This window comes from Boleophthalmus pectinirostris, unplaced genomic scaffold, assembly GCF_026225935.1.
Source record: "Boleophthalmus pectinirostris isolate CB_2022bp ecotype Guang Dong unplaced genomic scaffold, ASM2622593v1 HiC_scaffold_10, whole genome shotgun sequence".
NCBI classification, from domain to species: domain Eukaryota; kingdom Metazoa; phylum Chordata; class Actinopteri; order Gobiiformes; family Gobiidae; genus Boleophthalmus; species Boleophthalmus pectinirostris.
The window spans coordinates 1,194,117-1,221,379 of NW_026570971.1; the positions used below are offsets into that span (position 1 = coordinate 1,194,117).

General features: G+C 36.8%; 3 protein-coding genes and 1 pseudogene across 6 annotated transcripts in view; 3 read left to right on the top strand and 1 right to left on the bottom strand.

Moving 5' to 3' along the window:
- The window catches only part of LOC129410510 (zinc finger protein 271-like), a 688,773-nt gene that overhangs the window by 36,073 nt on the left and 625,437 nt on the right, over positions 1 to 27,263 (bottom strand). The gene's annotated exons all lie outside the window — the stretch shown is intronic.
- On the top strand, positions 519 to 12,827 carry LOC129409872 (zinc finger protein 91-like). Its single transcript, XM_055156765.1, has 8 exons — positions 519 to 644; positions 1,488 to 2,224; positions 3,281 to 3,347; positions 5,984 to 6,759; positions 7,912 to 7,978; positions 8,759 to 9,516; positions 10,527 to 10,593; positions 11,646 to 12,827. The coding sequence occupies exons 2-8, from the start codon at positions 1,510 to 1,512 to the stop codon at positions 12,421 to 12,423; spliced, it is 3,228 nt and encodes a 1,075-aa protein (XP_055012740.1). The 5' UTR covers positions 519 to 644; positions 1,488 to 1,509; the 3' UTR covers positions 12,424 to 12,827.
- On the top strand, positions 10,462 to 22,806 carry LOC129410545 (zinc finger protein 239-like). Of its 4 annotated transcripts, none has more exons than XM_055158967.1 (3): positions 10,462 to 10,593; positions 11,290 to 11,384; positions 21,063 to 22,806. In XM_055158967.1, the coding sequence occupies exon 3, from the start codon at positions 21,085 to 21,087 to the stop codon at positions 22,006 to 22,008; it is 924 nt and encodes a 307-aa protein (XP_055014942.1). In that variant the 5' UTR covers positions 10,462 to 10,593; positions 11,290 to 11,384; positions 21,063 to 21,084; the 3' UTR covers positions 22,009 to 22,806. The 4 variants fall into 4 exon arrangements, with proteins under 4 accessions (XP_055014942.1, XP_055014959.1, XP_055014955.1 ...); XM_055158984.1 differs by lacking the exons at positions 10,462 to 10,593; positions 11,290 to 11,384 and adding exons at positions 13,333 to 13,463; positions 15,792 to 16,741 and having other exon boundaries at positions 21,089 to 22,710; XM_055158980.1 differs by lacking the exons at positions 10,462 to 10,593; positions 11,290 to 11,384; positions 21,063 to 22,806 and adding exons at positions 14,676 to 14,795; positions 15,792 to 17,292.
- LOC129410525 (zinc finger protein 239-like) lies at positions 23,679 to 26,588 on the top strand (annotated as a pseudogene).

Consider the following 27,263-nt stretch of genomic DNA (forward strand, 5'->3'; position numbering starts at 1 on the left):
ACTGTACTGTACTGTGTACTGTGTACTGTGTACTGTACTGTACTGTACTGTACTGTACTGTGTACTGTACTGTACTGTACTGTACTGTACTGTAATGTGTTCTGTGTACTGTACTGTGTACTGTAATGTGTACTGTACTGTAATGTGTACTGTACTGTAATGTGTACTGTGTACTGGACTGTGTATGTGTACTGTAATGTGTACTGTGTACTGGACTGTGTACTGGACTGTGTACTGGACTGTAATGTGTACTGTGTACTGGACTGTGTACTGGACTGTGTACTGTACTGTAATGTGTACTGTGTACTGGACTGTGTACTGGACTGTGTACTGCACTGGCCTAAACGTATAGAGTATAGAATATCGACAGTAAGTATGTCAGTTTTTTTATTTTATTTATGTAGCACTTTTCACAGACATTTGTCACAGAGACGCTTTACAGACTTTTATTCATTCACTCCGTGTCAATCGGCGTGTTATTAGTCAGTGGTGTTTCAGTTCACACTCCTCACCAGTGGGGGGCGGTAATGCTCCAGTTGTTGTTGGTCAATAAAACTCCACTGTGGTTCATGTTCAGCTCTGCGTCAGGGACAAACCTGTGAATTGGAGCATTTTTCGGATTCCAAACTGTCTCTTCCTCATCGGTGAGTTTGTTGAGCAACAATCGGTGAATTATTTTTATGATTAGTTCGTATTTGTGTTGTTAAATCGCACTTAGCGTCTTGTTTGTTCGCTCCGCTCCCATTCAAAACCCTGTGGATATTAGCTCCGTTTACTCGCGCTGGGACTTTTACAAACACACATTATACTCATGAAATATGAACGTTTTTAAGTTTACATTCAAACCCAATTGTAGATAACAATCTAGTTTAACAGAAGCATTCATTCATTATTTTTCCTTTTAGAAGTGATTTTGTCCATTTTGACAACTTCTTGAGCTACTATAACAAAATACTAAATACCGTCTATTACTGTTGTTGTCCTGTTTGTTTAATTATTATTTAATATATATTAATACATTTAGCTTTAAATCTTTAATACAGGTTGTCTGTGTTTTATTCACACCTCAGGCTCCTTTAAGGACCAGCCTTCTGATGCTGACAATTGTAATTACTCGTTATTTACTGTGGTCGTAGTCAATCTAGCCGACTAGTGTTACAAATACATCCTGGCGGTAATGGATCATTTTACACACTTTGCACAAGCGCCACAAAGAACAAGTCAACTAAAACATAGTTGGACAAGTGCATGAGCACTCAACTTTATGTTGCAGTATTCGGGATACTGCGCATACACGCCACAGTATCCCGGTTACTATAATATTTCTCATAACTGTGATACTGATGTGCATGTAAACACACTCACTGAAACATTCTTACATATGATTTACTATGTGTGATTTTATGTGTATTTAGTTACAGTTACTTTATTTGAACAGTTAAAAAAATGATTTTACTTGACACTTTCTTTCTTTTGTTTTAATGCAGAGCTACAAGATCCACCAACAGAATGGGGTTCACATGCGACCAGTGTGGGAAGGTGTGGCCAAAACCTTCCGACCTGAAAAGACACTACAGAACTCACACAGGAGAGAGACCATACAGCTGTGACCGATGTGGGATGGAATTTAAAGAGTCTTGTCATCTCCATCAACATATGACAATCCACACAGGGGAAAAACCATACAGCTGTGATGTTTGTGAGAAGACATTTTCACAGTCAAGCTCCCTAGTATCACATATGAGAATGCACACTGGAGAGATGCCATATGAGTGTGACCAGTGTGGGAAGGCATTTAGACACTCTAGTGCCCTCCATCAACACATAAGAGTCCACACAGGAGAGAAACCATTTGAATGTGAACAGTGTGGTAAAGTCTTTAGAAAGTCTGGTGCACTCAGTGAACATATGAGAATCCACACAGGAGAAAAACCATACAAATGTGATGTTTGTGAGAAGACATTTTCACGGTCAGGCACACTGGTATCACATATGAGAGTCCACACTGGAGAGAGGCCATACGAGTGTGACCAGTGTGGGAAAACTTTCTCTGTATCATCCAGTCTCAGTAAACACAAGAGAACTCACTCCTGGTTGATAGTATATGAGTGTGACCAGTGTGAAGAGGCTTTTAGAACATCCCAGCAGCTCTCCAGTCACTACAGAACACACACAGGAGACAAACCAGACGACTGTGAAGAAAGAGGGGAAGGATTTCAGGTCTGTGAAGGAACCGTCTGAACCATATCCAAATGTTCCAGAGTGAAGAGAAAAGCTGCAACTCTGACCAGTGTGGGATGACTTTGACTACAAGAGGGAGTGTTAAACATAACAGTTCAATTGTTATTTTTTTGTCCATTATTTAAATTTAAATATCTGGTCAGTTTAACAGATTTAATTAAATTTTAATGTATTTCTCAAATCAATTATATTTATCCAATCGAATTTGTTTGTGAAATGTGCTGTAGAAATAAACAGTTTCCAAAGTGCTGCACAAATACATATTAATAACAACAATAATAATAAAATGATAAAATAAACACTCAAATTGAATCTTACCAGTCTTAAAATAATAAAACCAGTAAAATTAAATAAAAGCAAAACCACAGAATAGCAACAAATAAATAAAGCCAATAAAATATTTTTAAAAAGACAGGCATAAAAGACATTTATTTTATTTATTTTTAATTTTTTCAATTTCCTGAAGTTATGCTTGGCCCTTGTGCGCCCTCATGTGGACAAAAATGGGACCTACACATCCACAAAGACGACTTATTAAAATATTTCACTCTATTTAAAATAATCACTTACTCTTGATGTTGAATATAAATTATAAATATATTAACATTCCAAAACAATAGCAATAGAATATTTATAAATATTTAATCTTTTGATTATTTAAGAAAACACGTTTTTACTAATAAGTAAAAAAGTGAGTATAATGAATATCGTTTATAATGTGTATGTATTTATGGATCGTAACACATATAAAGAGGAAAGAAATATAAAGAAGGAAGGAATCAAGGATTTAAAATTAAATTTGACTTAATAGAACTATTACAGCAACACACAAGAAATAGTAGCTTTAAAGTTTTATTGAAGTTTGTTTGGGATATTAATTTTATTAACAGGATTTGATTGATTATTATTATTATTTTATGCGCTTATTTTTAATTTAGTGATTAGTCAGTGGTGTTTCAGTTCACACTCCTCACCAGTGGGGGGCGGTAATGCTCCAGTTGTTGTTGGTCAATAAAACTCCACTGTGGTTCATGTTCAGCTCTGCGTCAGGGACAAACCTGTGAATTGGAGCATTTTTCGGATTCCAAACTGTCTCTTCCTCATCGGTGAGTTTGTTGAGCAACAATCGGTGAATTATTTTTATGATTAGTTCGTATTTGTGTTGTTAAATCGCACTTAGCGTCTTGTTTGTTCGCTCCGCTCCCATTCAAAACCCTGTGGATATTAGCTCCGTTTACTCGCGCTGGGACTTTTACAAACACACATTATACTCAGGAAATATGAACGTTTTTAAGTTTACAGTCAAGCCCAATTGTAGATAACAATCTAGTTTAACAGAAGCATCCATGCATTTAGTCATTCATTATTTTCCCTTTTGAATTGATTTTGTCCATTTTGACAACTTTTTGAGCGAACACTAAATAATCTCTCGACTTCCATTTTGTTTTTCCTCATTAAATATGAATAAAATGACGAAGCTCCGACTGTTTTTGATTTGTAGCGCAGCTTTAATTATTCATCTGATCATCTGCTCGAGTATTTTGATCTATTTAAGTCATTTGATTTATTGAGTACAATTGAGTATTTTTGATAAATGAAAAAGTGCACTTCCTTTTTTGATTCATGAATGAATTATTGATCGGTGACTGTGTTTAATAGTCAGTTGATTGCAGGATCAAACTGAAATAAGATTGATAACATATTAATTGACAAAGTTATATATTGATAAAGTGTATTTGTTGTGCAGATGTAAATGTGTCTGTTAAACATGATGCAGATGTTTTGTTTCAAACTTATTCCTTTGACCTTCATAGGTCAGGTTTGTTTTTCTATGGACTGAAACTGAACCTGTGGACTGTGACCCTCACCTCTCCTCATGATGACGAGCTTCCCAGATCTGCCTTTGTGGTAGGATAAAAATACATCTGCACACATCTTTCTGTGAACCTTTGAACTTATTACTGGAACTATTATTCTTTTGGATTCAACCGCTGCTTCAAACAATAATACAAATACTAAATACCGTCTATTACTGTTGTTGTCCTGTTTGTTTAATTATTATTTAATATATATCAATACATTTAGCTTTAAATCTTTAATACAGGTTGTCTGTGTTTTATTCACACCTCGGGCTCCTTTAACCACACAGTATCCCAGTTACTATTGTAATTTCCCAGCTACAATATCCCAATTTCTCATAACCGGGATACTTTTCTTATTCAGGATACTTTTCTTATTCAGGATACAGCATATACATGCACCATGACGAAACCAGGATATTAAAAAAAACAAAACGATCATAACCGGGATACTGATGAAGAAATATGGAGTAAGAAAACTTTGTGTGCATAGGATAAAAATCCGTGTATATTGTCGGACATCAAGAGATATTCAGACCCACAGAGAGAGTGAGTTTAATCTGAGAAGGTCGAGCCTCTTTCACAAAGCTCATGTGAGGACCGGCCGAAAAATCAATGCGTCTCCATCAGGTGTTCGTCTGTGGAAAAAATTTATAAGACCAGAATTATAGAGAGAATTATTATAAAGAAATACAACAAATCATGGAGCTTACCTCATTGAACTTACAGATGAACTATAACCCCCAATTATACAAAGTGTCTGTGTATTTATATAATTATAGGTGTGAATACTAACATGCACATGGGTCTGTGTGTGTGTGTGTATGTGAACATTGATGTGTATTGGATTGTGTGTTTGTTTTGTGTGTGTGTGTACCAAAAGAAGTAAGTGTATTCTTTCCTGAGTTTTGTCTTGTTTTCTGTAAATAGTTCTGTCGTCTTGTCTCCTGTTCTATATGTTAATGGGGTTTGGCAAAATAAGTTTTAAAACTTCAGCTTAAACCCTTCAGTCTGTAGAATAACTGAATAACTTTAGTGATACACATAATTTCTGTGTTAAATCATTGTAATATGATGTATGATTATCTTAACTGACCAAAGACATAAACACACTCAAGGCTGAAGTATAGTTCTGCGTCGACTCAACGCGCACCGCCGCCGTAGCCTTGTCGCCGTTGTTTTTGATTTATGGATCTGCGTCGAGGTCTGTGCACCGCGAAGTAATTCACTGCCAAAACGCTAGGGGGCGACGATATCTGCCCATTCATATACACGGTCCATGTGTATGACCTGAAGACGTATAATCTCTTAAAAAGTTTAACATGAACATCTCTAACGCGACAAAAGCACAGAACAGACTCACCATTAGTACAATGTGACTCTGTCACAGAAAGAACACGCATATTCCACTGAGTCGTGTCCTTTTTAAGTCCGACAGAAGCTGAACCGTGTACCAGGAGTGAGCTGTTTTATGAGTGCTTTGTTTATGTAAGTTGCCATGTGGTTTTAAGTTTTGTTTCTGTAAAACGTAAACACATATGTGCAAAGCTGCATTAAATACATTTCCCAATATATACTGAAAGAAAGAAAAACCGACAGGAAATGTCTGCAGAGCAGTGGTACAGAGGACCAATCACAGCTCTTATCGTCTGCGTCGCTTCCCCTGCTGTCTGCGGGGTTTTGACACATAGTTAGAAAATTTCAGAGGTGCACGTAGGTTGACACAGACGATTTGACGCTGGACCGTAAATTGGCCTTCACTGAAACATTCTTACATATGATTTACTATGTGTGATTTTATGTGGATTTAGTTACAGTTACTTTATTTGAACAGTTAAAAATGTGATTTTACTTGACACTTTCTTACCTTTGTTCTAATGCAGAGCTACAAGATCCACCAACAGAATGGCGTTCACATGTGACCAGTGTGGGAAGGTGTGGCCAAAACCTTCCGCCCTGAAAAGACACTACAGAACTCACACAGGAGAGAGACCATACAGCTGTGACCAGTGTGGGATGGAATTTAAAGAGTCTTGTCATCTCTATCGACATATGACAATCCACACAGGGGAAAAACCATACAGCTGTGATGTTTGTGAGAAGACATTTTCACAGTCAAGCTCCCTAGTATCACATATGAGAATGCACACTGGAGAGATGCCATACGAGTGTGACCAGTGTGGGAAGGTATTTAGACACTCCAGTGCCCTCCATCAACACATGGGAGTCCACACAGGAGAGAAACCATTTGAATGTGACCAGTGTGGGAAGAAATTTAGACAATCTGGTGCGCTCAATGAACATATGAGAGTCCACACAGGAGAAAAACCGTACAAATGTGATGTTTGTGAGAAGGCATTTTCACGGTCAGGCAATCTAGAAGCACATATGAGAATCCACACTGGAGAGAAACCATACGAGTGTGACCAGTGTGGGAAAGCTTTCGCTGTATCATCCAATCTCAATAAACACAAGAGAACTCACTCCTGGCAGATACTATATGAGTGTGACCAGTGTGAAGAGGCTTTTAGAACATCCCAGCAGCTCTCCAATCACTACCGAACACACACAGGAGACAAACCAGACGACTGTGAAGAAAGAGGGGAAGGATTTCAGGTCTGTGAGGAACCGTCTGAACCATGTCCAAATGGTCCAGACTGAAGAGAAAAGCTGCAGCTCTGACCAGTGTGGGATGACTTCTAAGCTTTGACTACAAGTGTTAAACATAACAGTTCAATTGTTATTTTTTTGTCCATTATTTAAATTAAAATATCTGTTCAGTTTGCGATTAACAGAGTTATATGAATAAATAATAAACATACAAGAGAAAAGACCATGTGTAATATAAATTAATAACATTTTATTGTGTTTGTTAAATAGATTATATTTATCATTCCAGTTTATTTATATAGCACATTTTACAAACAGTTTCCAAAGTGCTGCACAAATACATATTAATAATAACAATAATAATAAAATTATAAAATAAATGCTCAAATTGAATAATACTAGTCTTAAAATAATAAAACCAGTAAAATTAAATAAAAGCAAAACCACAGAATAGCAACAAATAAATAAAGCCAATAAAATATATAAAAAAGACAGACATAAAAGACATTTATTTTTTTTATTTTATTTTTTTTCAATTTCCTGAAGTTATGCTTGGCCCTTGTGCGCCCTCATGTGGGCAAAAATGGGACCTACACATCCACAAAAACTAGACTTATTAAAATATTTCACTCGCTTTAAAATAATCACTTAGTCTTGATGCTGAATATCAATTTTAAATATTTTAGTATTTCAAAACAATAGTAACAGAAATAGTTATAAATATTTAAGTATAAATATTTAATCTTTTTATGATAAAAAAGACACTTTTTTACTAATAAGTAAAAAAGTGAGTATAATGAATTTAGTTTATATTCTAATAAAAAACCACACATACAGTAGAGCATGTATTTATGGATCGTAACACATATAAAGAGAAAAGAAATGTAATGAAGGAAGGAATCAAGGATTTAAAATGAAATTTGACTTAGAACTGTTACAGCAGCACACAAGAAATATTAGTTTTAAAGTTTTATTGAAATTTGTTTGAGATATTAATTTGATGAACAGGATTTGATTCATTATTTTTTTTCTTCAGTTATTATTTGATCACAGTTGTTACTAGTAGTGTTATAATTATTTTATGTGTTTATTTAATTTAGTGATTAGTCAGTGGTGTTTCAGTTCACACTCCTCACCAGTGGGGGGCGGTAATGCTCCAGTAGTTGTTGGTCAATTAAACTCCACTGTGGTTCATGTTCAGCTCTGCGTCAGGGACAAACCTGTGAATTGGAGCATTTTTCTGATTTCAAACTGTCTCTTCTTCATCGGTGAGTTTGTTGAGCAACAATCGGTGAATAATTTTAGTGTTTAGTTCGTATTTGTGTTGTTAAATCGCACTTAGCGTCTTGTTTGTTCGCTCCGCTCCCATTCAAAACCCTGTGGATATTAGCTCCGTTTACTCGCGCTGGGACTTTTACAAACACACATTATACTCATTAAATATTGAACGTTTTTAAGTTTACATTCAAACCCAATTGTAGATAACAATCTAGTTTAACAGAAGCATTCATTCATTATTTTTCCTTTTAGAAGTGATTTTGTCCATTTTGACAACTTCTTGAGCTACTATAACAAAATACTAAATACCGTCTATTACTGTTGTTGTCCTGTTTGTTTAATTATTATTTAATATATATCAATACATTTAGCTTTAAATCTTTAATACAGGTTGTCTGTGTTTTATTCACACCTCAGGCTCCTTTAAGGACCAGCCTTCTGATGCTGACAATTGTAATTACTCGTTATTTACCGTGGTCGTAGTCAATCTAGCCGACTAGTGTTACAAATACATCCTGGCGGTAATGGATCATTTTACACACTTTGCACAAGCGCCACAAAGAACAAGTCAACTAAAACATAGTTGGACAAGTGCATGAGCACTCAACTTTATGTTGCAGTATTCGGGATACTGCGTATACACGCTACAGTATCCCGAATACTATAATATTTCTCATAATTGTGATACTGATGTGCATGTAAACACACTCACTGAAACATTCTTACATATGATTTACTATGTGTGATTTTATGTGTTTGTTCTAATGCAGAGCTACAAGATCCACCAACATAATGGCATTCACATGTGACCAGTGTGGGAAGGTGTGGCCAAAACCTTCCGACCTGAAAAGACACTACAGAACTCACACAGGAGAGAGACCATACAGCTGTGACCAGTGTGGGATGGAATTTAAAGAGTCTTGTCATCTCCATCGACATATGACAATCCACACAGGGGAAAAACCATACAGCTGTGATGTTTGTGAGAAGACATTTTCACAGTCAAGCACCCTCGTATCACATATGAGAATCCACACTGGAGAGACGCCATACGAGTGTGACCAGTGTGGGAAGGTATTTAGACACTCCAGTGCCCTCCATCAACACATGAGAGTCCACACAGGAGAGAAACCATTTGAATGTGAACAGTGTGGGAAAGTCTTTAGAAAGTCTGGTGCACTCATTGAACACATGAGAATCCACACAGGGGAAAAACCATACAAATGTGATGTTTGTGAGAAGACTTTTTCACGGTCAGGCACACTGGTATCACATATGAGAGTCCACACTGGAGAGAGGCCATACGAGTGTGACCAGTGTGGAAAAACTTTCTCTGTATCATCTCATCTCAGTAAACACAAGAGAACTCACTCCTGGTTGATAGTATATGAGTGTGACCAGTGTGAAGAGGCTTTTAGAACATCCCAGCAGCTCTCCAGTCACTACCGAACACACACAGGAGACAAACCAGACGACTGTGAAGAAAGAGGGGAAGGATTTCAGGCCTGTGAGGAACCGTCTGAACCATGTCCAAATGTTCCAGACTGAAGAGAAAAGCTGCAGCTCTGACCAGTGTGGGATGACTTTGACTACAAGTGTTAAACATAACAGTTCAATTGTTATTTTTTTGTCCATTATTTAAATTAAAATATCTGTTCAGTTTAACAGATTTAATTTAATTTTAATGTATTTCTTAAATCAATTATATTTATCCAATCGAATTTGTTTGTGAAATGTCCTGTAGAAATAAACAGTTTCCAAAGTGCTGCACAAATACATATTAATAACAACAATAATAATAAAATGATAAAATAAACACTCAAATTGAATCTTACCAGTCTTAAAATAATAAAACCAGTAAAATTAAATAAAAGCAAAACCACAGAATAGCAACAAATAAATAAAGCCAATAAAATACTTAATTAAAAAAAAAAAAAAAAAAGACACAGATATAAAAGACATTTATTTTATTTTATTTATTTTACATTTTTTTCAATTTCCTGAAGTTATGCTTGGCCCCTGTGCGCCCTCATGTGGACAAAAGTGGGAACTACAAATCCCCAAAAACGACTTATTAAAATATTTCACTCTATTTAAAATAATCACTTTCTCTTGATGTTGAATATAAATTATAAATATATTAACATTCCAAAACAATAGCAATAGAATATTTATAAATATTTAATCTTTTGATTATTTAAGAAAACACGTTTTTACTAATAAGTAAAAAAGTGAGAATAATGAATATCGTTTATAATGTGTATGTATTTATGGATCGTAACACATATAAAGAGGAAAGAAATATAAAGAAGGAAGGAATCAAGGATTTAAAATGAAATTTGACTTAATAGAACTATTACAGCAACACACAAGAAAAAATCACAGCTGTTATTAGTAATATTATTATTATTATTTTATGTGTTTATTTTTAATTAAGTGATTAGTCAGTGGTGTTTCAGTTCACACTCCTCACCAGTGGGGGGCGGTAATGCTCCAGTTGTTGTTGGTCAATAAAACTCCACTGTGGTTCATGTTCAGCTCTGCGTCAGGGACAAACCTGTGAATTGGAGCATTTTTCGGATTCCAAACTGTCTCTTCCTCATCGGTGAGTTGTTGAGCAACAATCGGTGAATTATTTTTATGATTAGTTCGTATTTGTGTTGTTAAATCGCACTTAGCGTCTTGTTTGTTCGCTCCGCTCCCATTCAAAACCCTGTGGATATTAGCTCCGTTTACTCGCGCTGGGACTTTTACAAACACACATTATACTCATTAAATATTGAACGTTTTTAAGTTTACATTCAAACCCAGGATAGATGCATAACAGTCTAATTTACGAGAACCATCTATTATTTTCCCCTTTTAAAATGATTTTGTCCATTTTGACAACTTTTTGAGCGAACACTAAATAATCTCTCGACTTCCGTTTTGTTTTTCCTCATTAAATATGAATAAAATGACGAAGCTCCGACTGTTTTTGATTTGTAGCGCAGGTTTCATTATTCATCTGATCATCTGCTCGAGTATTTTGATCTATTTAAGTCATTTGATTTATTTAGTACAATTGAGTATTTTTGATAAATGAAAAAGTGCACTTCCTTTTTTGATTCATGAATGAATTATTGATCGGTGACTGTGTTTAATAGTCAGTTGATTGCAGGATGAAACTGAAATAAGATTGGTAACATATTAATTGACAAAGTTATATATTGATAAAGTGTATTTGTTGTGCAGATGTAAATGTGTCTGTTAAACATGATGCAGATGTTTTGTTTCAAACTTATTCCTTTGACCTTCATAGGTCAGGTTTGTTTTTCTATGGACTGAAACTGAACCTGTGGACTGTGACCCCTCACCTCTCCTCATGATGACGAGCTTCCCAGATCTGCCTTTGTGGTAGGATAAAAATACACAATATTTTTTACAATACATACTGGCTTATTCAGGATACAGCGTAAACATGCACCATGATAAAACCAGGATATTCAAAAAACTTTTTTATAACCAGGATACTGATGTGCATGTAAACACACTCACTGAAACATTCTTACATATGATTTACTATGTGATTTTATGTGTATTTAGTTACAGTTACTTTATTTGAACAGTTAAAAAAGTGATTTTACTTGACACTTTCTTTCCTTTGTTCTAATGCAGAGCTACAAGATCCACCAACAGAATGGGGTTCACATGTGACCAGTGTGGAAAGGTGTGGCCAAAACCTTCTGACCTGAAAAGACACTACAGAACTCACACAGGAGAAAGACCATACAGCTGTGACCAGTGTGGGAAGGGATTTAAAGACTCTGGTAACCTCCATCAACATATGATAATCCACACGGGGGAAAAATCATACAGATGTGATGTCTGTGATAAGGCATTTTTACGGTCAAGCCACCTAGACGCGCATATGACAATCCACACTGGAGAGAAACCATTTGAATGTGAACTGTGTGGGAAGGAATTCAGACAATCTGGTGACCTCCATCAACACATGGGAGTCCACACAGGAGAGAAACCATTTGAATGTGAACAGTGTGGGAAGAAATTTAGAAAGTTCGGAGCGCTAAATGAACATATGAGAATCCACACAGGGGAAAAACCATACAGATGTCATGTTTGTGAGAAAACATTTTCACGGTCGTGCAATCTAGAAGCACATATAAGAGTCCACACTGGAGAGAGGCCATACGAGTGTGATCAGTGTGGGAAAGCGTTCGCTGTATCATCCAATCTCAATAAACACAAGAGAACTCACGCCTGGTTGATACTATATGAGTGTGACCAGTGTGAAGAGGCTTTTAGAACATCCCAGGAGCTCTCCAGTCACCACCGAACACACACAGGAGACGAACCAGACGACTGTGAAGAAAGAGGGGAAGGATTTCAGGTCTGTGAGGAACCGTCTGAAACATGTCCAAATGTTCCAAACTAAAGAGAAAAGCTGCAGCTCTGACCAGTGTGGGGCGACTCTGAGACAAGCTGCTCATCTGAAGGTGCACCCTCTTGAACACACTAAAGGAGAAAGAGCTGCTGAGGCTGGATCAAATGAGACTAAAGTCAGACTCAGAAAGCTGGAGATCAGGCTTCAGAAACTCCAGACTGTGGAACTGAGCTCTGTGTTTTGTCAACAATTAAAAGCTTTAAATTATATGTAAAGATTTTCTTTTTATTGGATTTTATCTGAAGTTTGTCCATGTTATTCTTCATTATATTGTTTTTTACTTTGAGCTTTTAGTCCTGCTTCACTGCACTTTTTATTCTGTTTTGACCCACAACAGATGTTTATTCTTTTCATGGCTGCTGTGATGAAAAAAGGGAAATAAAATATTAGAATTAGTTTTGGCGTTTTGAGTTTTGCAGATGTAGATAATGTAATAATGCAGGAGGCAAAACACAAGTCCAGGTCTGTTTTTGACCAGGGAACAGCATTAGAACATGACTTAAAGCTCACAGGAGTCAATTTTACATAATATAGGACCTTTTAAACAAATTCATCTATTATTGCATTATGATTATTAAAAACCTGTTGAATAATTTGAAATAAAGTGTTTATTTTGTGTCCGGTCCTGTTCCAGATGTAAAAATCCTCCAGTGGAACAAACGTTCTGTGAATGTGGATGTCGCCCTCTACAGGCGAGTCAATGGTAGAGCTCAGCTCCTCCTCCCAAAGGAAAAACATGACACTGTCTTCAGAGCTGCACAAAGAAATGGGACACAGAAAGGACTTTGGGCTTAATAAGAGACCGATTTGACTGAACAACTTGTTTGGATGTTCTACTTGTTTGGATGTTCTGCTTGTTTGGATGTTCTACTTGTTTGGATGTTCTACTTGTGCCTCATGTTCCTTTAAGCCCCGGAGGTCACTTCCCTGTCTCCTCCTCCTCCTCACTGTGGTTCATGTTCAGCTCTGCGTCAGGGACAAATCTGTCAACTGGAGCATTTTTCGGATTCCAAACTGTCTCTTCCTCATCGGTGAGTTGTTGAGCAACAATCGGTGAATTATTTTTATGATTAGCTCGTATTTGTGTTGTTAAATAGCACTTACCCAGAGAGTAAAAATCACTCGCCGCGGATCCGCCCAGGACCCGTTTTAGATCCGTGTTCAGAACCGAGTTATCTGCCCCAGACATGCTGCGGATCTGCCATGTTTCTGTTTATTCTGTCGTTTGGAGCCTAAATATGCTTCAGATTTGATCCTGGTCCACTTCCTACTGACCTAAATACACAAGCAGCATTTGCATTGAAATTGTAAATAAAACACCTTTTACAGCGAGTATCACAACAAAGATGTAGAGGCTTAAAATTAAAAACACGAACCTCAGTAATTCAAAGTTGAATCAGTGATATTCTAACATTAAATCTCATTAGGTGATTCATGTATTCATTCATTTATTATTTTCCCTTTTAAATTGATTTTGTCCATTTTGACAACTTTTTGAGCAAACTCTTAATAATAATATTAATAATAATAATAGTAATAATTTTATTTAGTTATTTCCTCATTAAATATGAATGAACTGACGTAGATTTTTAGTATGAAGTATTTTTGTTATTTGGTAAATTTCACTTCCCTTTTTGTTATTATTTGATATTCATTTACAAAGTTATATACTGATAAAGTTCTATAGGATAAAAATACATCTGCACATATTTTTCTGTGAACCTTTGGAACTTACTACTGGAACTATTATTCTTTTGGATTCAACCGCTGCTTCAAACAATAATACAAATACTAAATACCGTCTATTACTGTTGTTGTCCTGTTTGTTTAATTATTATTTAATATATATCAATACATTTAGATTTAAATCTTTAATACAGGTTGTCTGTGTTTTATTCACACCTCAGGCTCCTTTAAGGACCAGCCTTCTGATGCTGACAATTGTAATTACTCGTTATTTACCGTGGTCGTAGTCAATCTAGCCGACTAGTGTTACAAATACATCCTGGTGGTAATGGATCATTTTACACACTTTGCACAAGCGCCACAAAGAACAAGTCAACGAAAACAGTGTTGGACAAGATCTTGAAGCATTTTGCCCTCAAGTTTGGTTTTCCAGTGAGAATTCATCACGACATGGAGCGGGGAGAAGAGTTGATTTTTGAGTTCTCGGCCCAACAAGCTTGGAGGCTCTAGTCAAGTGTATAACTAAAAGTGACAAAATTAGGTTGTACATATTATATTAACACAAAACAAAAGAACAAACCAGTCTCCTCAAAGTCACAAAGGACTCATAGTGTCTTGACAAAAAGCTACTCAAGAGACACAACAAGTGGCCTGCAGCTCACAGCAGAACAGCAGATGTGAGTGCTTTTATAGGTGTGGCAGCTGCAGTTGTAGCCTCAGGACTGACCAGGTGTTAGTGCGATGCACCAATCAGCTGGAAGGGACCCAGGTGCCAGCTGGAATTGATTCCACCAATCACAGCAGGGGCCTGGCAGACGGAGGCTTGCACACACACAGGGATCAACAGCAGGGACTTAAACATACAGTATATGGCTCCAGGAGGAACTGGAGCCCTGTGGCCATAACAGCCAGCGCAGCGTAGAGGTGCCGAGGCTGAGGAGCATCAGGAGCAGCTCATCAATCATCCCTAACCCTAAACATGGGCGTCCCACTCCTCACAAGCAGCTTATTAAAACTGGTTCAGTGACATAAAGACTAGAAACAGAAATGCTAAGGCTTAAGAAAAAGCACAAGATTTGTTGAGTTTATTGCACATGCCAAAAGTGTCTGATTTAAACATCGTGATGGTGACAGACAAAGAGAAAATGTTGGCCGATTTTGTGTCTGGTTACAAGTAAAACGTTATTGTTTCAATTAAAGGTGAACTTGTTCATTTAACTTGAGAAAAAAATTTGGTTATTTGTATATAAAGTTGGTATCTGCAGGTATTCAAAATGTTTACAAAAGGTAATTTTATACTATAAAAGTGTTACTAATGATATAATAGGTAACCATTGTACTCAAGGAACACTGCTTTTGGAAAAGAGGGGGAAAAATGATAGTTTTGTTGTAAAAAGGCACCTCCAATAACACTTTTAATGGTGTAATGTTTTGATCATATTTTGATTCATTTCTGTGGCTTTTTTACTCACATAGAATTATTCAGGTTCAGCTGCAATACCAAATGTGTCCAGTAGGTGTCGGTAATGGCGCAGTTGAAGCAGACTGAAGCTCTCGGGCACAGCAGAAGCAGCGCAGTGACTCAGCAGAGCTGTTTTTCTGTATTCTTACTTTATTTGAACAGTTAAAAACGTGATTTTACTTGACACTTTCTTTCCTTTGTTCTAATGTAGAGCTACAAGATCCACCAACAGAATGGGGTTCACGTGTGACCAGTGTGGGAAGGTGTGGCCAAATGCTTCCAGGCTCAAAGTCCACTACAGAACTCACACAGGAGAAAAACCGTACAGCTGTGATGTTTGTGAAAAGACATTTTCACTGTCAAGCCACCTGGTATCACATATGAGAATCCACACGGGAGAGAAACCATATGAATGTGACCAGTGTGGGAAGAAATTTACAGAGTCTGGTGCCCTTCATAAGCATATGAGAATCCACACAGGAGAAAGACCATACAGCTGTGACCAGTGTGGGAAGACATTTAGAGACTCCAGTGCCCTCCATCATCATATGAGAATCCACACAGGGGAAAAACCATATGAATGTGACCAATGTGGGAAGAAATTTACAGACTCTGGTGACCTCCATAAGCATATGAGAACCCATACAGGAGAAAGACCATACAGCTGTGAAGTTTGTGAGAAGGCATTTTCACGGTCAAGCTCTCTAGTATTACATATGAGAGTCCACACTGGAGAAAAACCATTTGAATGTGACCAGTGTGGGATGGAATTTAGAGACTCCAGTGCCCTCCATCAGCATATGAGAATCCACACAGGAGAGAAACCATTTGAATGTAAGCAGTGTGGGAAGGAATTTAGAGTGTCTAGTCATCTCAATCAGCACATGAGAATCCACACAGGGGAAAAACCATACAGCTGTGAGGTCTGTGAGAAGACATTTGCACAGTCAGGCCACCTAGAATCACACATGAGAGTCCACACTGGAGAGAAACCATACGAGTGTGACCAATGTGGGAAAACTTTCTCTCAATCATCCAATCTCAATAAACACATGAGAACTCACGCCTGGTTGATACTATATGAGTGTGACCAGTGTGAAAAGGCTTTTAGAACATCCCAGGAGCTCTCCAATCACTATCGAGCACACACAGGAGACAAACCAGACGACTGTGGAGAAAGAGGGGAAGGATTTCAGGTCTGTGAGGAACCGTCTGAAACATGTCCAAATGTTCCAGACTGAAGAGAAAAGCTGCAGCTCTGAGCAGTGTGGGACGACTTTGAGACAAGCTGGTCATCTGAAGGTGCACCCTCTTGAACACACTAAAGGAGAAAGAACTGCTGAGGCCGGATCAAGTGAGACTAAAGTCAGACTCAAAAGCTGGAGATCAGGCTTCAGAGACTCCAGACTGTGGAACTGAACTCTGTGTAGTATCAACAATTAAAAGCTTAAAACGCTTAAACTGATTTTGTTTTCTAATTCTAATATTTTATTTCACTATTTTCATCACAGCAGCCATGAAAAGAATAAACATCTGTTGTGGGTTACTAACAAGAGTCAAAACAGAATAAAAAGACAAAGTGCAATTTCAGGTCTGTCTCTGATTAGGGAAGTGCAGTGAAGCTTAATGTGAAAAACAATATAACATGGAAATACTTCAGCTAAAACCTCTTTCTAATAAAAAAAAATAAAAATCTTTATCATTTTGAGACATTCATGTGTTACTGAAGTATAATTATTACAAACCTGTTGAATAATTTGAAAAAAGTGTTTATTTGTTCATGGCCCTGGTACAGAACATAAACTTGTAGTGTTCAGCCATTACAAATTAATGGGAATGTTGTTGATAATGAATGAATGTGCAGTAATCCCCAATTTACCCCAAAAGTTCCATTTGTGTTCCAAAACCTGAGGGAGATTGTGCCACTGTGGAAATAAAAGAGTTTTAGTGGAGACTGAGGAGAGGGACAAAACAATTGTCACAAAAACATGATTTGTTTATGTAAAAAACAATACAAAAAATGAAGAGAGAATATATGGAGTTTTGTAGAGTATTTTTCAAGAAAGTTTGTGATGACATTTTACGAAAAGTGTAGAGTGTCTTCATTGTTTTCATAAAGAAAATGAAAAGAAGATGGATCTTGAGTTTGCTTCTTCTGTCATAGAATAAATGTAAACATAAACGTAAGGAGAACTACAACTGGAGAAAATGACAAGTTGACCTGGCTTTATAAGGTCAACCAGACCAAGGTACAGGTCAGATCTGTGGAGAGGGACCCACTCCTACCAGCCCGGACAGAGAGAGGAGGTGTCGGGGCTCCTGGCAGGAATCTCCACAGACTTGAGTTGTATTTCGTGTGGTTTCAGTGATTCAGAAGCCTTGCCTTAGCTCGTCATCAAAAAACCTGGTCTGTGCAGAGAACAGAACGATGCGATGTAATAAATCTATGTGCACACAATTCATAATGTAATTACAATTAAATATAATACTAGTTGTATTATAAATATATAAATACTTCTGCATATAGAAATTCAGATATTGTACGATATATTTGAAATGTTCTATTAATTAATCAAGTAACCAAAACATGATTAATTAAATAGCTTCCTGTGCGTTAAAGCGCGTGGGGGGGGCGCAGGTCAGTCTGGCCCCGCAGCATTTAAACTGAAAAGAACATTTCAATAGGACCAAGTAAGACACAATGTTTAGGCTAAAAAACGCCACAAAGTGCATAATAAATAAAATGACAACATTGGACAATATAAGTAATCATTTCAACTTGATTACGTTCCAATTGGATCATAACATTGTAAAGAATAATGCAGAAAGTTGGAATAAAAAGGCAGTGCTAACAGGACCCATAGAAAACAGTGGCAGCGGCTAAGCTAAACTAAGCTAAGCTAAGCTAAACTAAGCTAAGCTAAGCTAAGATAACAATACAAACAAATAGGAGATGCTAAAGCTAAAGCTAAAGCTAAAGCTTTATCTTAACAATTCCGCATATTTCGTTTGACAGCGGCTCGTTTGAAGCTTCTGGGCGGTGCTACTCGGCTCATATGGATGAAAACTCAACACAATAAGTTTGACAACTTGTCATAGCGAAATAAACAGAAGCGAAGTTAAAAACAAGTGTTTATTTGTGTCCGGTCCTGTTCCAGATGTAAAAATCCTCCAGTGGAACAAACGTTCTGTGAATGTGGATGTCGCCCTCTACAGGCGAGTCAATGGTAGAGCTCAGCTCCTCCCAAAGGAAAAACATGACACTGTCTTCAGAGCTGCACAAAGAAATGGGACACAGAAAGGACTTTGGGCTTAATAAGAGACCGATTTGACTGAACAACTTGTTTGGATGTTCTACTTGTTTGGATGTTCTACTTGTTTGGATGTTCTACTTGTTTGGATGTTCTACTTGTGCCTCATGTTCCTTTAAGCCCCGGAGGTCACTTCCCTGTCTCCTCCTCCTCCTCACTGTGGTTCATGTTCAGCTCTGCGTCAGGGACAAATCTGTCAACTGGAGCATTTTTCGGATTCTAAACTGTCTCTTCTTCATCGGTGAGTTGTTGAGCAACAATCGGTGAATTATTTTTATGATTAGCTCGTATTTGTGTTGTTAAATAGCACTTACCCAGAGAGTAAAAATCACTCGCCGCGGATCCGCCCAGGACCCGTTTTGGATCCGCGTTCAGAACCGAGTTATCTGCCCCAGACATGCTGCGGATCTGCCACGTATCTGTTTATTCTGTCGTTTGGAGCCTAAATATGCTTCAGATTTTAATAATAATAATAATAATAATAATAATAATAATAATAATAATAATAATAATAATAATAATAATAATGCATCAGTTTTATACAGCGCTTTTTTGGACACTCAAAGACGCTTTACAGAGCATTGCTGAGTCTACTACTGAGACTACTGTAGCCACAGCTGCCCTGGGGCAGACTGACGGAAGCGAGGCTGACATCACATCACTCCACACTCCAATTTCATACTAGGCAATGTGGGTGAAGTGTCTTGCCTAGGGACACAACGACCGTTTTTGTGACTGGCGCCTCCTGTGGCTCCTGATTTTCCCAGTGTCTCCATCCAAAAACTGACCAGGCCCTGCTGAGTTTGTGAGATCTGACAGGATCAGGCTTTGACAAAACGATATGGTCAAGATTTGATCCTGGTCCACTTCCTACTGACCTAAATACACAAGCAGCATTTGCATTGAAATTGTAAATAAAACACCTTTTACAGCAAGTATCACAACAAAGATGTAGAGGCTTAAAATTAAAAACACGAACCTCAGTAATTCAAAGTTGAATCAGTGATATTCTAACATTAAATCTCATTAGGTTATTCATGTATTCATTCATTTATTATTTTCCCTTTTAAATTGATTTCAATGTCCATTTTAACAACTCTTTGAGCAAACGCTTAATCATAATATTAATGATAATATATATATATGATTTCCCCTCATTGAATATGATTGAACTGACATAGCTACAACTATTTTAGATTTTTTGCGCAGCTTTAATTATTCATCTGATCATCTACTCGAGTATTTTGATCTTTTTAAGTCATTTGATTTATTGAGTACAATTGAGTATTTTTGATATATGAAAAAGTGCACTTCCTTTTTGATTAATGAATGAATTATTGATTAATGACTGTGTCAACTGATTCCAGGATGAAAATGAAATAAAATAGATAACATATTCATTTACAAAGTTATATATTGATAAACTTATATATGACTAAAATACATCTGCACACATTTTTCTGTGAACCTTTGAACTTATTACTGGAACTATTATTCTTTTGGATTCAACCGCTGCTTCAAACAGTAATACATATACTAAATACCGTCTATTACTGTTGTTGTCCTGTTTGTTTAATTATTATTTAATATATATCAATACATTTAGCTTTAAATCTTTAATACAGGTTGTCTGTGTTTTATTCACACCTCAGGCTCCTTTAAGGACCAGCCTTCTGATGCTGACAATTGTAATTACTTGTTATTTACCGTGGTCGTAGTCAATCTAACCGACTAGTGTTACAAATACATCCTGGTGGTAATGGATCATTTTACACACTTTGCACAAGCGCCACAAAGAACAAGTCAACTAAAACAGTGTTGGACAAGTGCATGAGCTCTCAACTTTATGTTGCAGTATTCGGGATACTGCGTATACACGCCACAGTATCCCGGTTACTGTTGTAATTTCTCAGCTACAATATCCCAGTTTCTCATAACCGGGATACTGGTTTATTCAGGATACAGCGTATACATACACCATGACGAAACCAGGATATTCAAAAAACCTGATCATAACTGTGATACTGATGTGCATGTAAACACACTCACTGAAACATTCTTACATATGATTTACTATGTGTGATTTTATGTGTTTTTAGTTACAGTTACTTTATTTGAACAGTTAAAAAAGTGATTTTACTTGACACTTTCTTTCCTTTGTTTTAATTCAGAGCTACAAGATCCACCAACAGAATGGCCTTCACATGTGACCAGTGTGGGAAGGTGTGTCAAAAGGCTTCCAGACTTAAAATACATTACAGAACTCACACAGGAGAAAGACCATACAGCTGTAACCAGTGTGGAAAGGGATTTATACACTCTGGTGTTCTCAATGAACATATGAGAGTCCACACAGGAGAAAAACCATTTGAATGTGAAGAGTGTGGGAAGAAATTTAGAAAGTCTGGTGCGCTCAGTGAACATAAGAAAACCCACACGGGGGGAAAATCATACAGATGTTTTGTTTGTGAGAAGACTTTTTCACGCTCAAGGACTCTAAGATTACATATGAGTGTTCACACAGGAGAGAAACAATTTGAATGTAACCAGTGTGGGAAGGAATTTATACAATCTGGTCATTTCCATCGACATATGAGAATCCACACAGGAGAAACGCCATTTAAATGTGACCAGTGTGGGAAGGAATTTAGACAATCCTTTGATCTTCAGCGACATATGAGAATCCACACAGGAGAGAGACAATTTGAATGTGAACTGTGTGGGAAGGAATTTAGACAATCTGGTGCACTCAGTGAACATATGAAAATCCACACAGGGGAAAAATCATACAGATGTGATGTTTGTGATAAGGCATTTTCACGGTCATGGACCCTAACATCACACATGAGAGTCCACACTGGAGAGAAACCATACGAGTGTGACCAGTGTGGGAAAACTTTCTCTGTATCATCCAATCTCAGTAAACACATGAGAACTCACTCCTGGTTGATACTATATGAGTGTGACCAGTGTGAAGAGGCTTTTAGAACATCCCAGGAGCTCTCCAGTCACTACCGAACACACACAGGAGACGAACCAGACGACTGTGAAGAAAGAGGGGAAGGATTTCAGGTCTGTGAGGAACCGTCTAAAACGTGTCCAAATGTTCCAGACTGAAGAGAAAAGCTGCAGCTCTGACCAGTGTAGGACGACTTTGAGACAAGCTGGTCATCTGAAGGTGCACCCTCTTGAACACACAAAAGGAGAAAGAGCTGCTGAGCCCGGATCAAGTGAGACTAAAGTCAGACTCAAAAAGCTGGAGATGAGGCTTCAGAGACTCCAGACTGTGGAACTGAGTTCTGTGTAGTGTCAACAATTAAAAACTTAAAATTATAATTAAAGATATTTTTTACTGACCGATGACCAAGGGCATCTGTGGTAGTACTTTACCATCACCGGGTCTGGAGTGAATGAATAATGCTTTGTAAAACGTCTTTGTGACAAATATCTGTGTGAAAAGCGCTGTATAAATAAAGACTTACTTACTTATTTCCCATTTTTTAATAGTTTCTATATGGAATATTTATCACTGATTTATTATTTAAATTGAAATTATTAATACTTTTATTCATCCTCGTTCCTTTTGACCATTTATGGTTCCTGCAAAAGGCTGACAGACAAATAACTTTGTTGTTTCACTGTTAATTATGTGCTTCTAATTCCATCTCAAAGCAGTGAATTGATTCTACACATGATGGGAGCAGATGTTTCCATAAAGGCCAGTTATCTGATCATATTCGAGTAAACTACAATCTTCTCCAACAAGGTCATTTACAAAGAAAGGTCATTCTCTAATGTGTTTTCCCAAAGTTATATTGTCACAAAACAATGATGTGTCTTATGTATAAATATAATAAAACAAAACATGAACAGAGAATATATAAAGTTTTGAAGAGTATTTTTAAGAAACTTTGTGGTGACATTTTAAGTGTATCTACACTTTCTTCTTGTCTTTATTGTCTTAATAAAGAAATTGAAAAGAAGATGGATCCTAAGTTTTCTTCCTCTGTCATATGATAAAGTGATTTGTCAGACTTGAGGATAATGTAAGGAGAACTACAACTGGAAAAAATGACGTTGACCTGAGTCCTGATGGAGGCTCAGATGCAGTCTCATTTAAAAGGTGCATTGTGTAACTTTTCTGGTGGCGCGTCTGTCACTTTTCTCCATGGAGATATTATTTTTTTATCCGGAATGTAAGGAACCTTTCTGTCTCCATGGAGACCAAATATGTCATAACATACATTTTCGCAACTGAGCAATGGCATCTCCATAGAAACAAGCAGGTGAGGGAACTCCAAACAAAAAGTTACATAGTGCACTTTTAAGTTGATGGAAAAAAAAATATCTATATATATCTATCTATCAATATATATAGAGATATATATATAGATATATATATATATATATATACACACACAGTATAATTATGGCAAATTTAGTTTATATTGTGAATGTATTTATGGATCGTAACACATATAAAGAGGAGAGAAATATAATGAAGGAAGGCATCAAGGATTTAAAATGAAATTTGACTTAATAGAACTATTACAGCAGCACACAAGAAATAGTAGTTTTAAAGTTTTATTGAAGTTTGTTTGAGATATTAATTTGATTAATTGGATTTGATTCATAATTGTTTTATTATTTATCATTTATTTTATTATTTGATCACGGCTGTTATTAGTATTATTATTATTATTATTTTATGTGTTTATTTTTAATTAAGTGATTAGTCAGTGGTGTTTCAGTTCACACTCCTCACCAGTGGGGGCGGTAATGCTCCAGTTGTTGGTCAATAAAACTCCACTGTGGTTCATGTTCAGCTCTGCGTCAGGGACAAACCTGTGAATTGGAGCATTTTTCGGATTCCAAACTGTCTCTTCCTCATCGGTGAGTTTGTTGAGCAACAATCGGTGAATTATTTTTATGATTAGTTCGTATTTGTGTTGTTAAATCGCACTTAGCGTCTTGTTTGTTCGCTCCGCTCCCATTCAAAACCCTGTGGATATTAGCTCCGTTTACTCGCGCTGGGACTTTTTGAAGCTTTCATTCATTATTTTTCCTTTTGAATTTTTTGTCCATTTTGACAGCTTTTTGGGTGAACACTAAATAATCTCTAGGCTTCCATTTTGTTTTTCCTTATTGAATATGAATGAAGTGACGTAGCTTTATTACTGGAACTATTATTCTTTTGGATTCAACCGCTGCTTCAAACAATAATACAAATACTAAATACTGTCTATTACTGTTGTTGTCCTGTTTGTTTAATTATTATTTAATATATATCAATAAATTTAGCTTTAAATCTTTAATACAGGTTGTCTGTGTTTTATTCACACCTCAGGCTCCTTTAAGGACCAGCCTTCTGATGCTGACAATTGTAATTACTCGTTATTTACCGTGGTCGTAGTCAATCTAGCAACAATATTATTTATAGGCTTTGTTGACTCTCAGACTCCTCAGACTTCACTGAAACCGCGGCTAGATGCTTCCAGACTCTCTGACTTTTTGGCTTGTTTGTCGCCCTGATGCTGTGAATTCTGCTGTAACGTCATAAAATTTGCTGTAACAACGATCGGTGCCGCTGCGCTTATTTTTTTCATTTTCGCAAGATAAAACAGAAATCAACATTATCAAAGAACTGAAACTTTTCTTTGCCTCTCTCCGCTTTTATTGACAACAAGAACTCTTTATCATTCTAAAAGAACTGATCACCAGCCATGAACTCTTAGACACCTCTCACCTCTTTTAATTTAATTTATGGTTTGAATTTACATTGACCCTGTCTGACCTCTTATCTGTCATACTTAATGACTTGACCTTTTAACATTGCCATTTTTTATTTTATTTTTTTTATTATATGAAAAAACTGTGTAATACAAATACATCCTGGTGGTAATGGATCATTTTACACACTTTGCACAAGCACCACAAAGAACAAGTCAACTAAAACAGTGTTGGACAAGTGCATGAGCACTCAACTTTATGTTACAGTATATACTACTGGAATATTTCTCATAACCGGGATACAGCGTATACATGCACCGTGACGAAACTGGGATATTAAAAACATTCAAAATATCATAACTGTGATACTGATGTGCATGTAAACACACTCACTGAAACATTCTTACATATGATTTACTATGTGTGATTTTATGTGTATTTAGTTACAGTTACTTTATTTGAACAGTTTAAAAAGTGATTTTACTTGACATTTTCTTTCCTTCGTTCTAATGCAGAGCTACAAGATCCACCAACAGAATGGGGTTCACATGTGATCAGTGTGGAAAGATGTGGCCAAGTGCTTACAGACTGAAAGTCCACTACAGAACTCACACAGGAGAAAGACCGTACAGCTGTGACCAGTGTGGGATGGAATTTAAAATGTCTTGTCATCTCGATCGACACATGAGAGTCCACACAGGGGAAAAACCACACAGATGTGAAGTTTGTGAAAAGGCATTTTCCCAGTCAGGCACCCTACTAGCACATATGAGAATCCACACAGGAGAGAAACCATACAAGTGTGACCAGTGTGAGACAGTGTGGCCAAATGCTTCCAGACTGAAAGTACACTACAGAACTCACACAGGGGAAAGACCATACAGCTGTGACCAGTGTGGGAAGGGATTTAAACACTCAAGTACTCTCAGGGAACATATAAAAATCCACACAGGAGAAAAACCATTTGAATGTGACCAGTGTGGGAGGGAATTTAGAGACTCCAGTGCTCTCCATCAACATATGAGAATCCACACAGGAGAGAAACCATTTGAATGTAAGCAGTGTGGGAAGGAATTTAGAGTGTCTAGTCATCTCCATCAGCACATGAGAATCCACACAGGGGAAAGACGATACAGCTGTGAGGTTTGTGAGAAGACATTTGCACAGTCAGGCCACCTAGAATCACACATGAGAGTCCACACTGGAGAGAAACCATACGAGTGTGACCAGTGTGGGAAAACTTTCTCTCAATCATCCAATCTCAATAAACACATGAGAACTCACTCCTGGTTGATACTATATGAGTGTGACCAGTGTGAAAAGGCTTTTAGAACATCCCAGGAGCTCTCCAGTCACTATCGAACACACACAGGAGATGAACCAGACGACTGTGGAGAAAGAGGGTAAGGATTTCAGGTCTGTGAGGAACCGTCTGAACCATGTCCAAATGTTCCAGACTGAAGAGAAAAGCTGCAGCTCTGACCAGTGTGGGACGACTTTGAGACAAGCTGGTCATCTGAAGGTGCACCCTCTTGAACACACTAAAGGAGAAAGAACTGCTGAGGCCGGATCAAGTGAGATTAAAGTCAGACTCAAAAGCTGGAGACCAGGCTTCAGAGACTCCAGACTGTGGAACTGAGCTCTGTGTAGTGTCAACAATTAAAAGCTTAAAACGCTTAAACTGATTTTGTTTTCTAATTCTAATATTTTATTTCACTATTTTCATCACAGCAGCCATGAAAAGAATAAACATCTGTTGTGGGTTACTAACAAGAGTCAAAACAGAATAAAAAGACAAAGTGCAATTTCAGGTCTGTCTCTGATTAGAGAAGTGCAGTGAAGCTTAATGTGAAAAACAATATAACATGGAAATACTTCAGCTAAAACCTCTTTCTAATAAAAAAAATAAAAATCTTTATCATTTTGAGCTTTGCAGATGTAGAAAATGTAATAATGCAGGAGACAAAACATAACTCCAGGTCTGTTTTTGAGGGAACAGCATTAGAACAGGACTTAAACCTCACAGGAGTCTATTTTACATAATATAGGACCTTTTTTTTTTTAAAGACATTCATGTGTTACTGAAGTATAATTATTACAAACCTGTTGAATAATTTGAAAAAAGTGTTTTATTTGTTCATGGCCCTGGTACAGAACTGTCACTTTTTTCCATGGAGATATTATTTCTTTGTCTGGAATGTATGGAACCTTTCTGTCTCCATGGAGACCAAATATCCAAATATGTCATAACATAAATTTTCACAACTGAGCAATGGCATCTCCATAGAAACAAGCAGGTGAGGGAACTCCAAACAAAAAAGTTACATAGTGCACTTTTAAGTTGATGGAAAAAAAAAAAAAAATAATATATATATATATATATATATATATATATATATATATATATATATATATATATATATATATATATATATATATATATATATATATTATATATAATGGCAAATTTAGTTTATATTGTGAATGTATTTATGGATCGTAACACATATAAAGAGGAGAGAAATATAATGAAGGAAGGCATCAAGGATTTAAAATGAAATTTGACTTAATAGAACTATTACAGCAGCACACAAGAAATAGTAGTTTTAAAGTTTTATTGAAGTTTGTTTGAGATATTAATT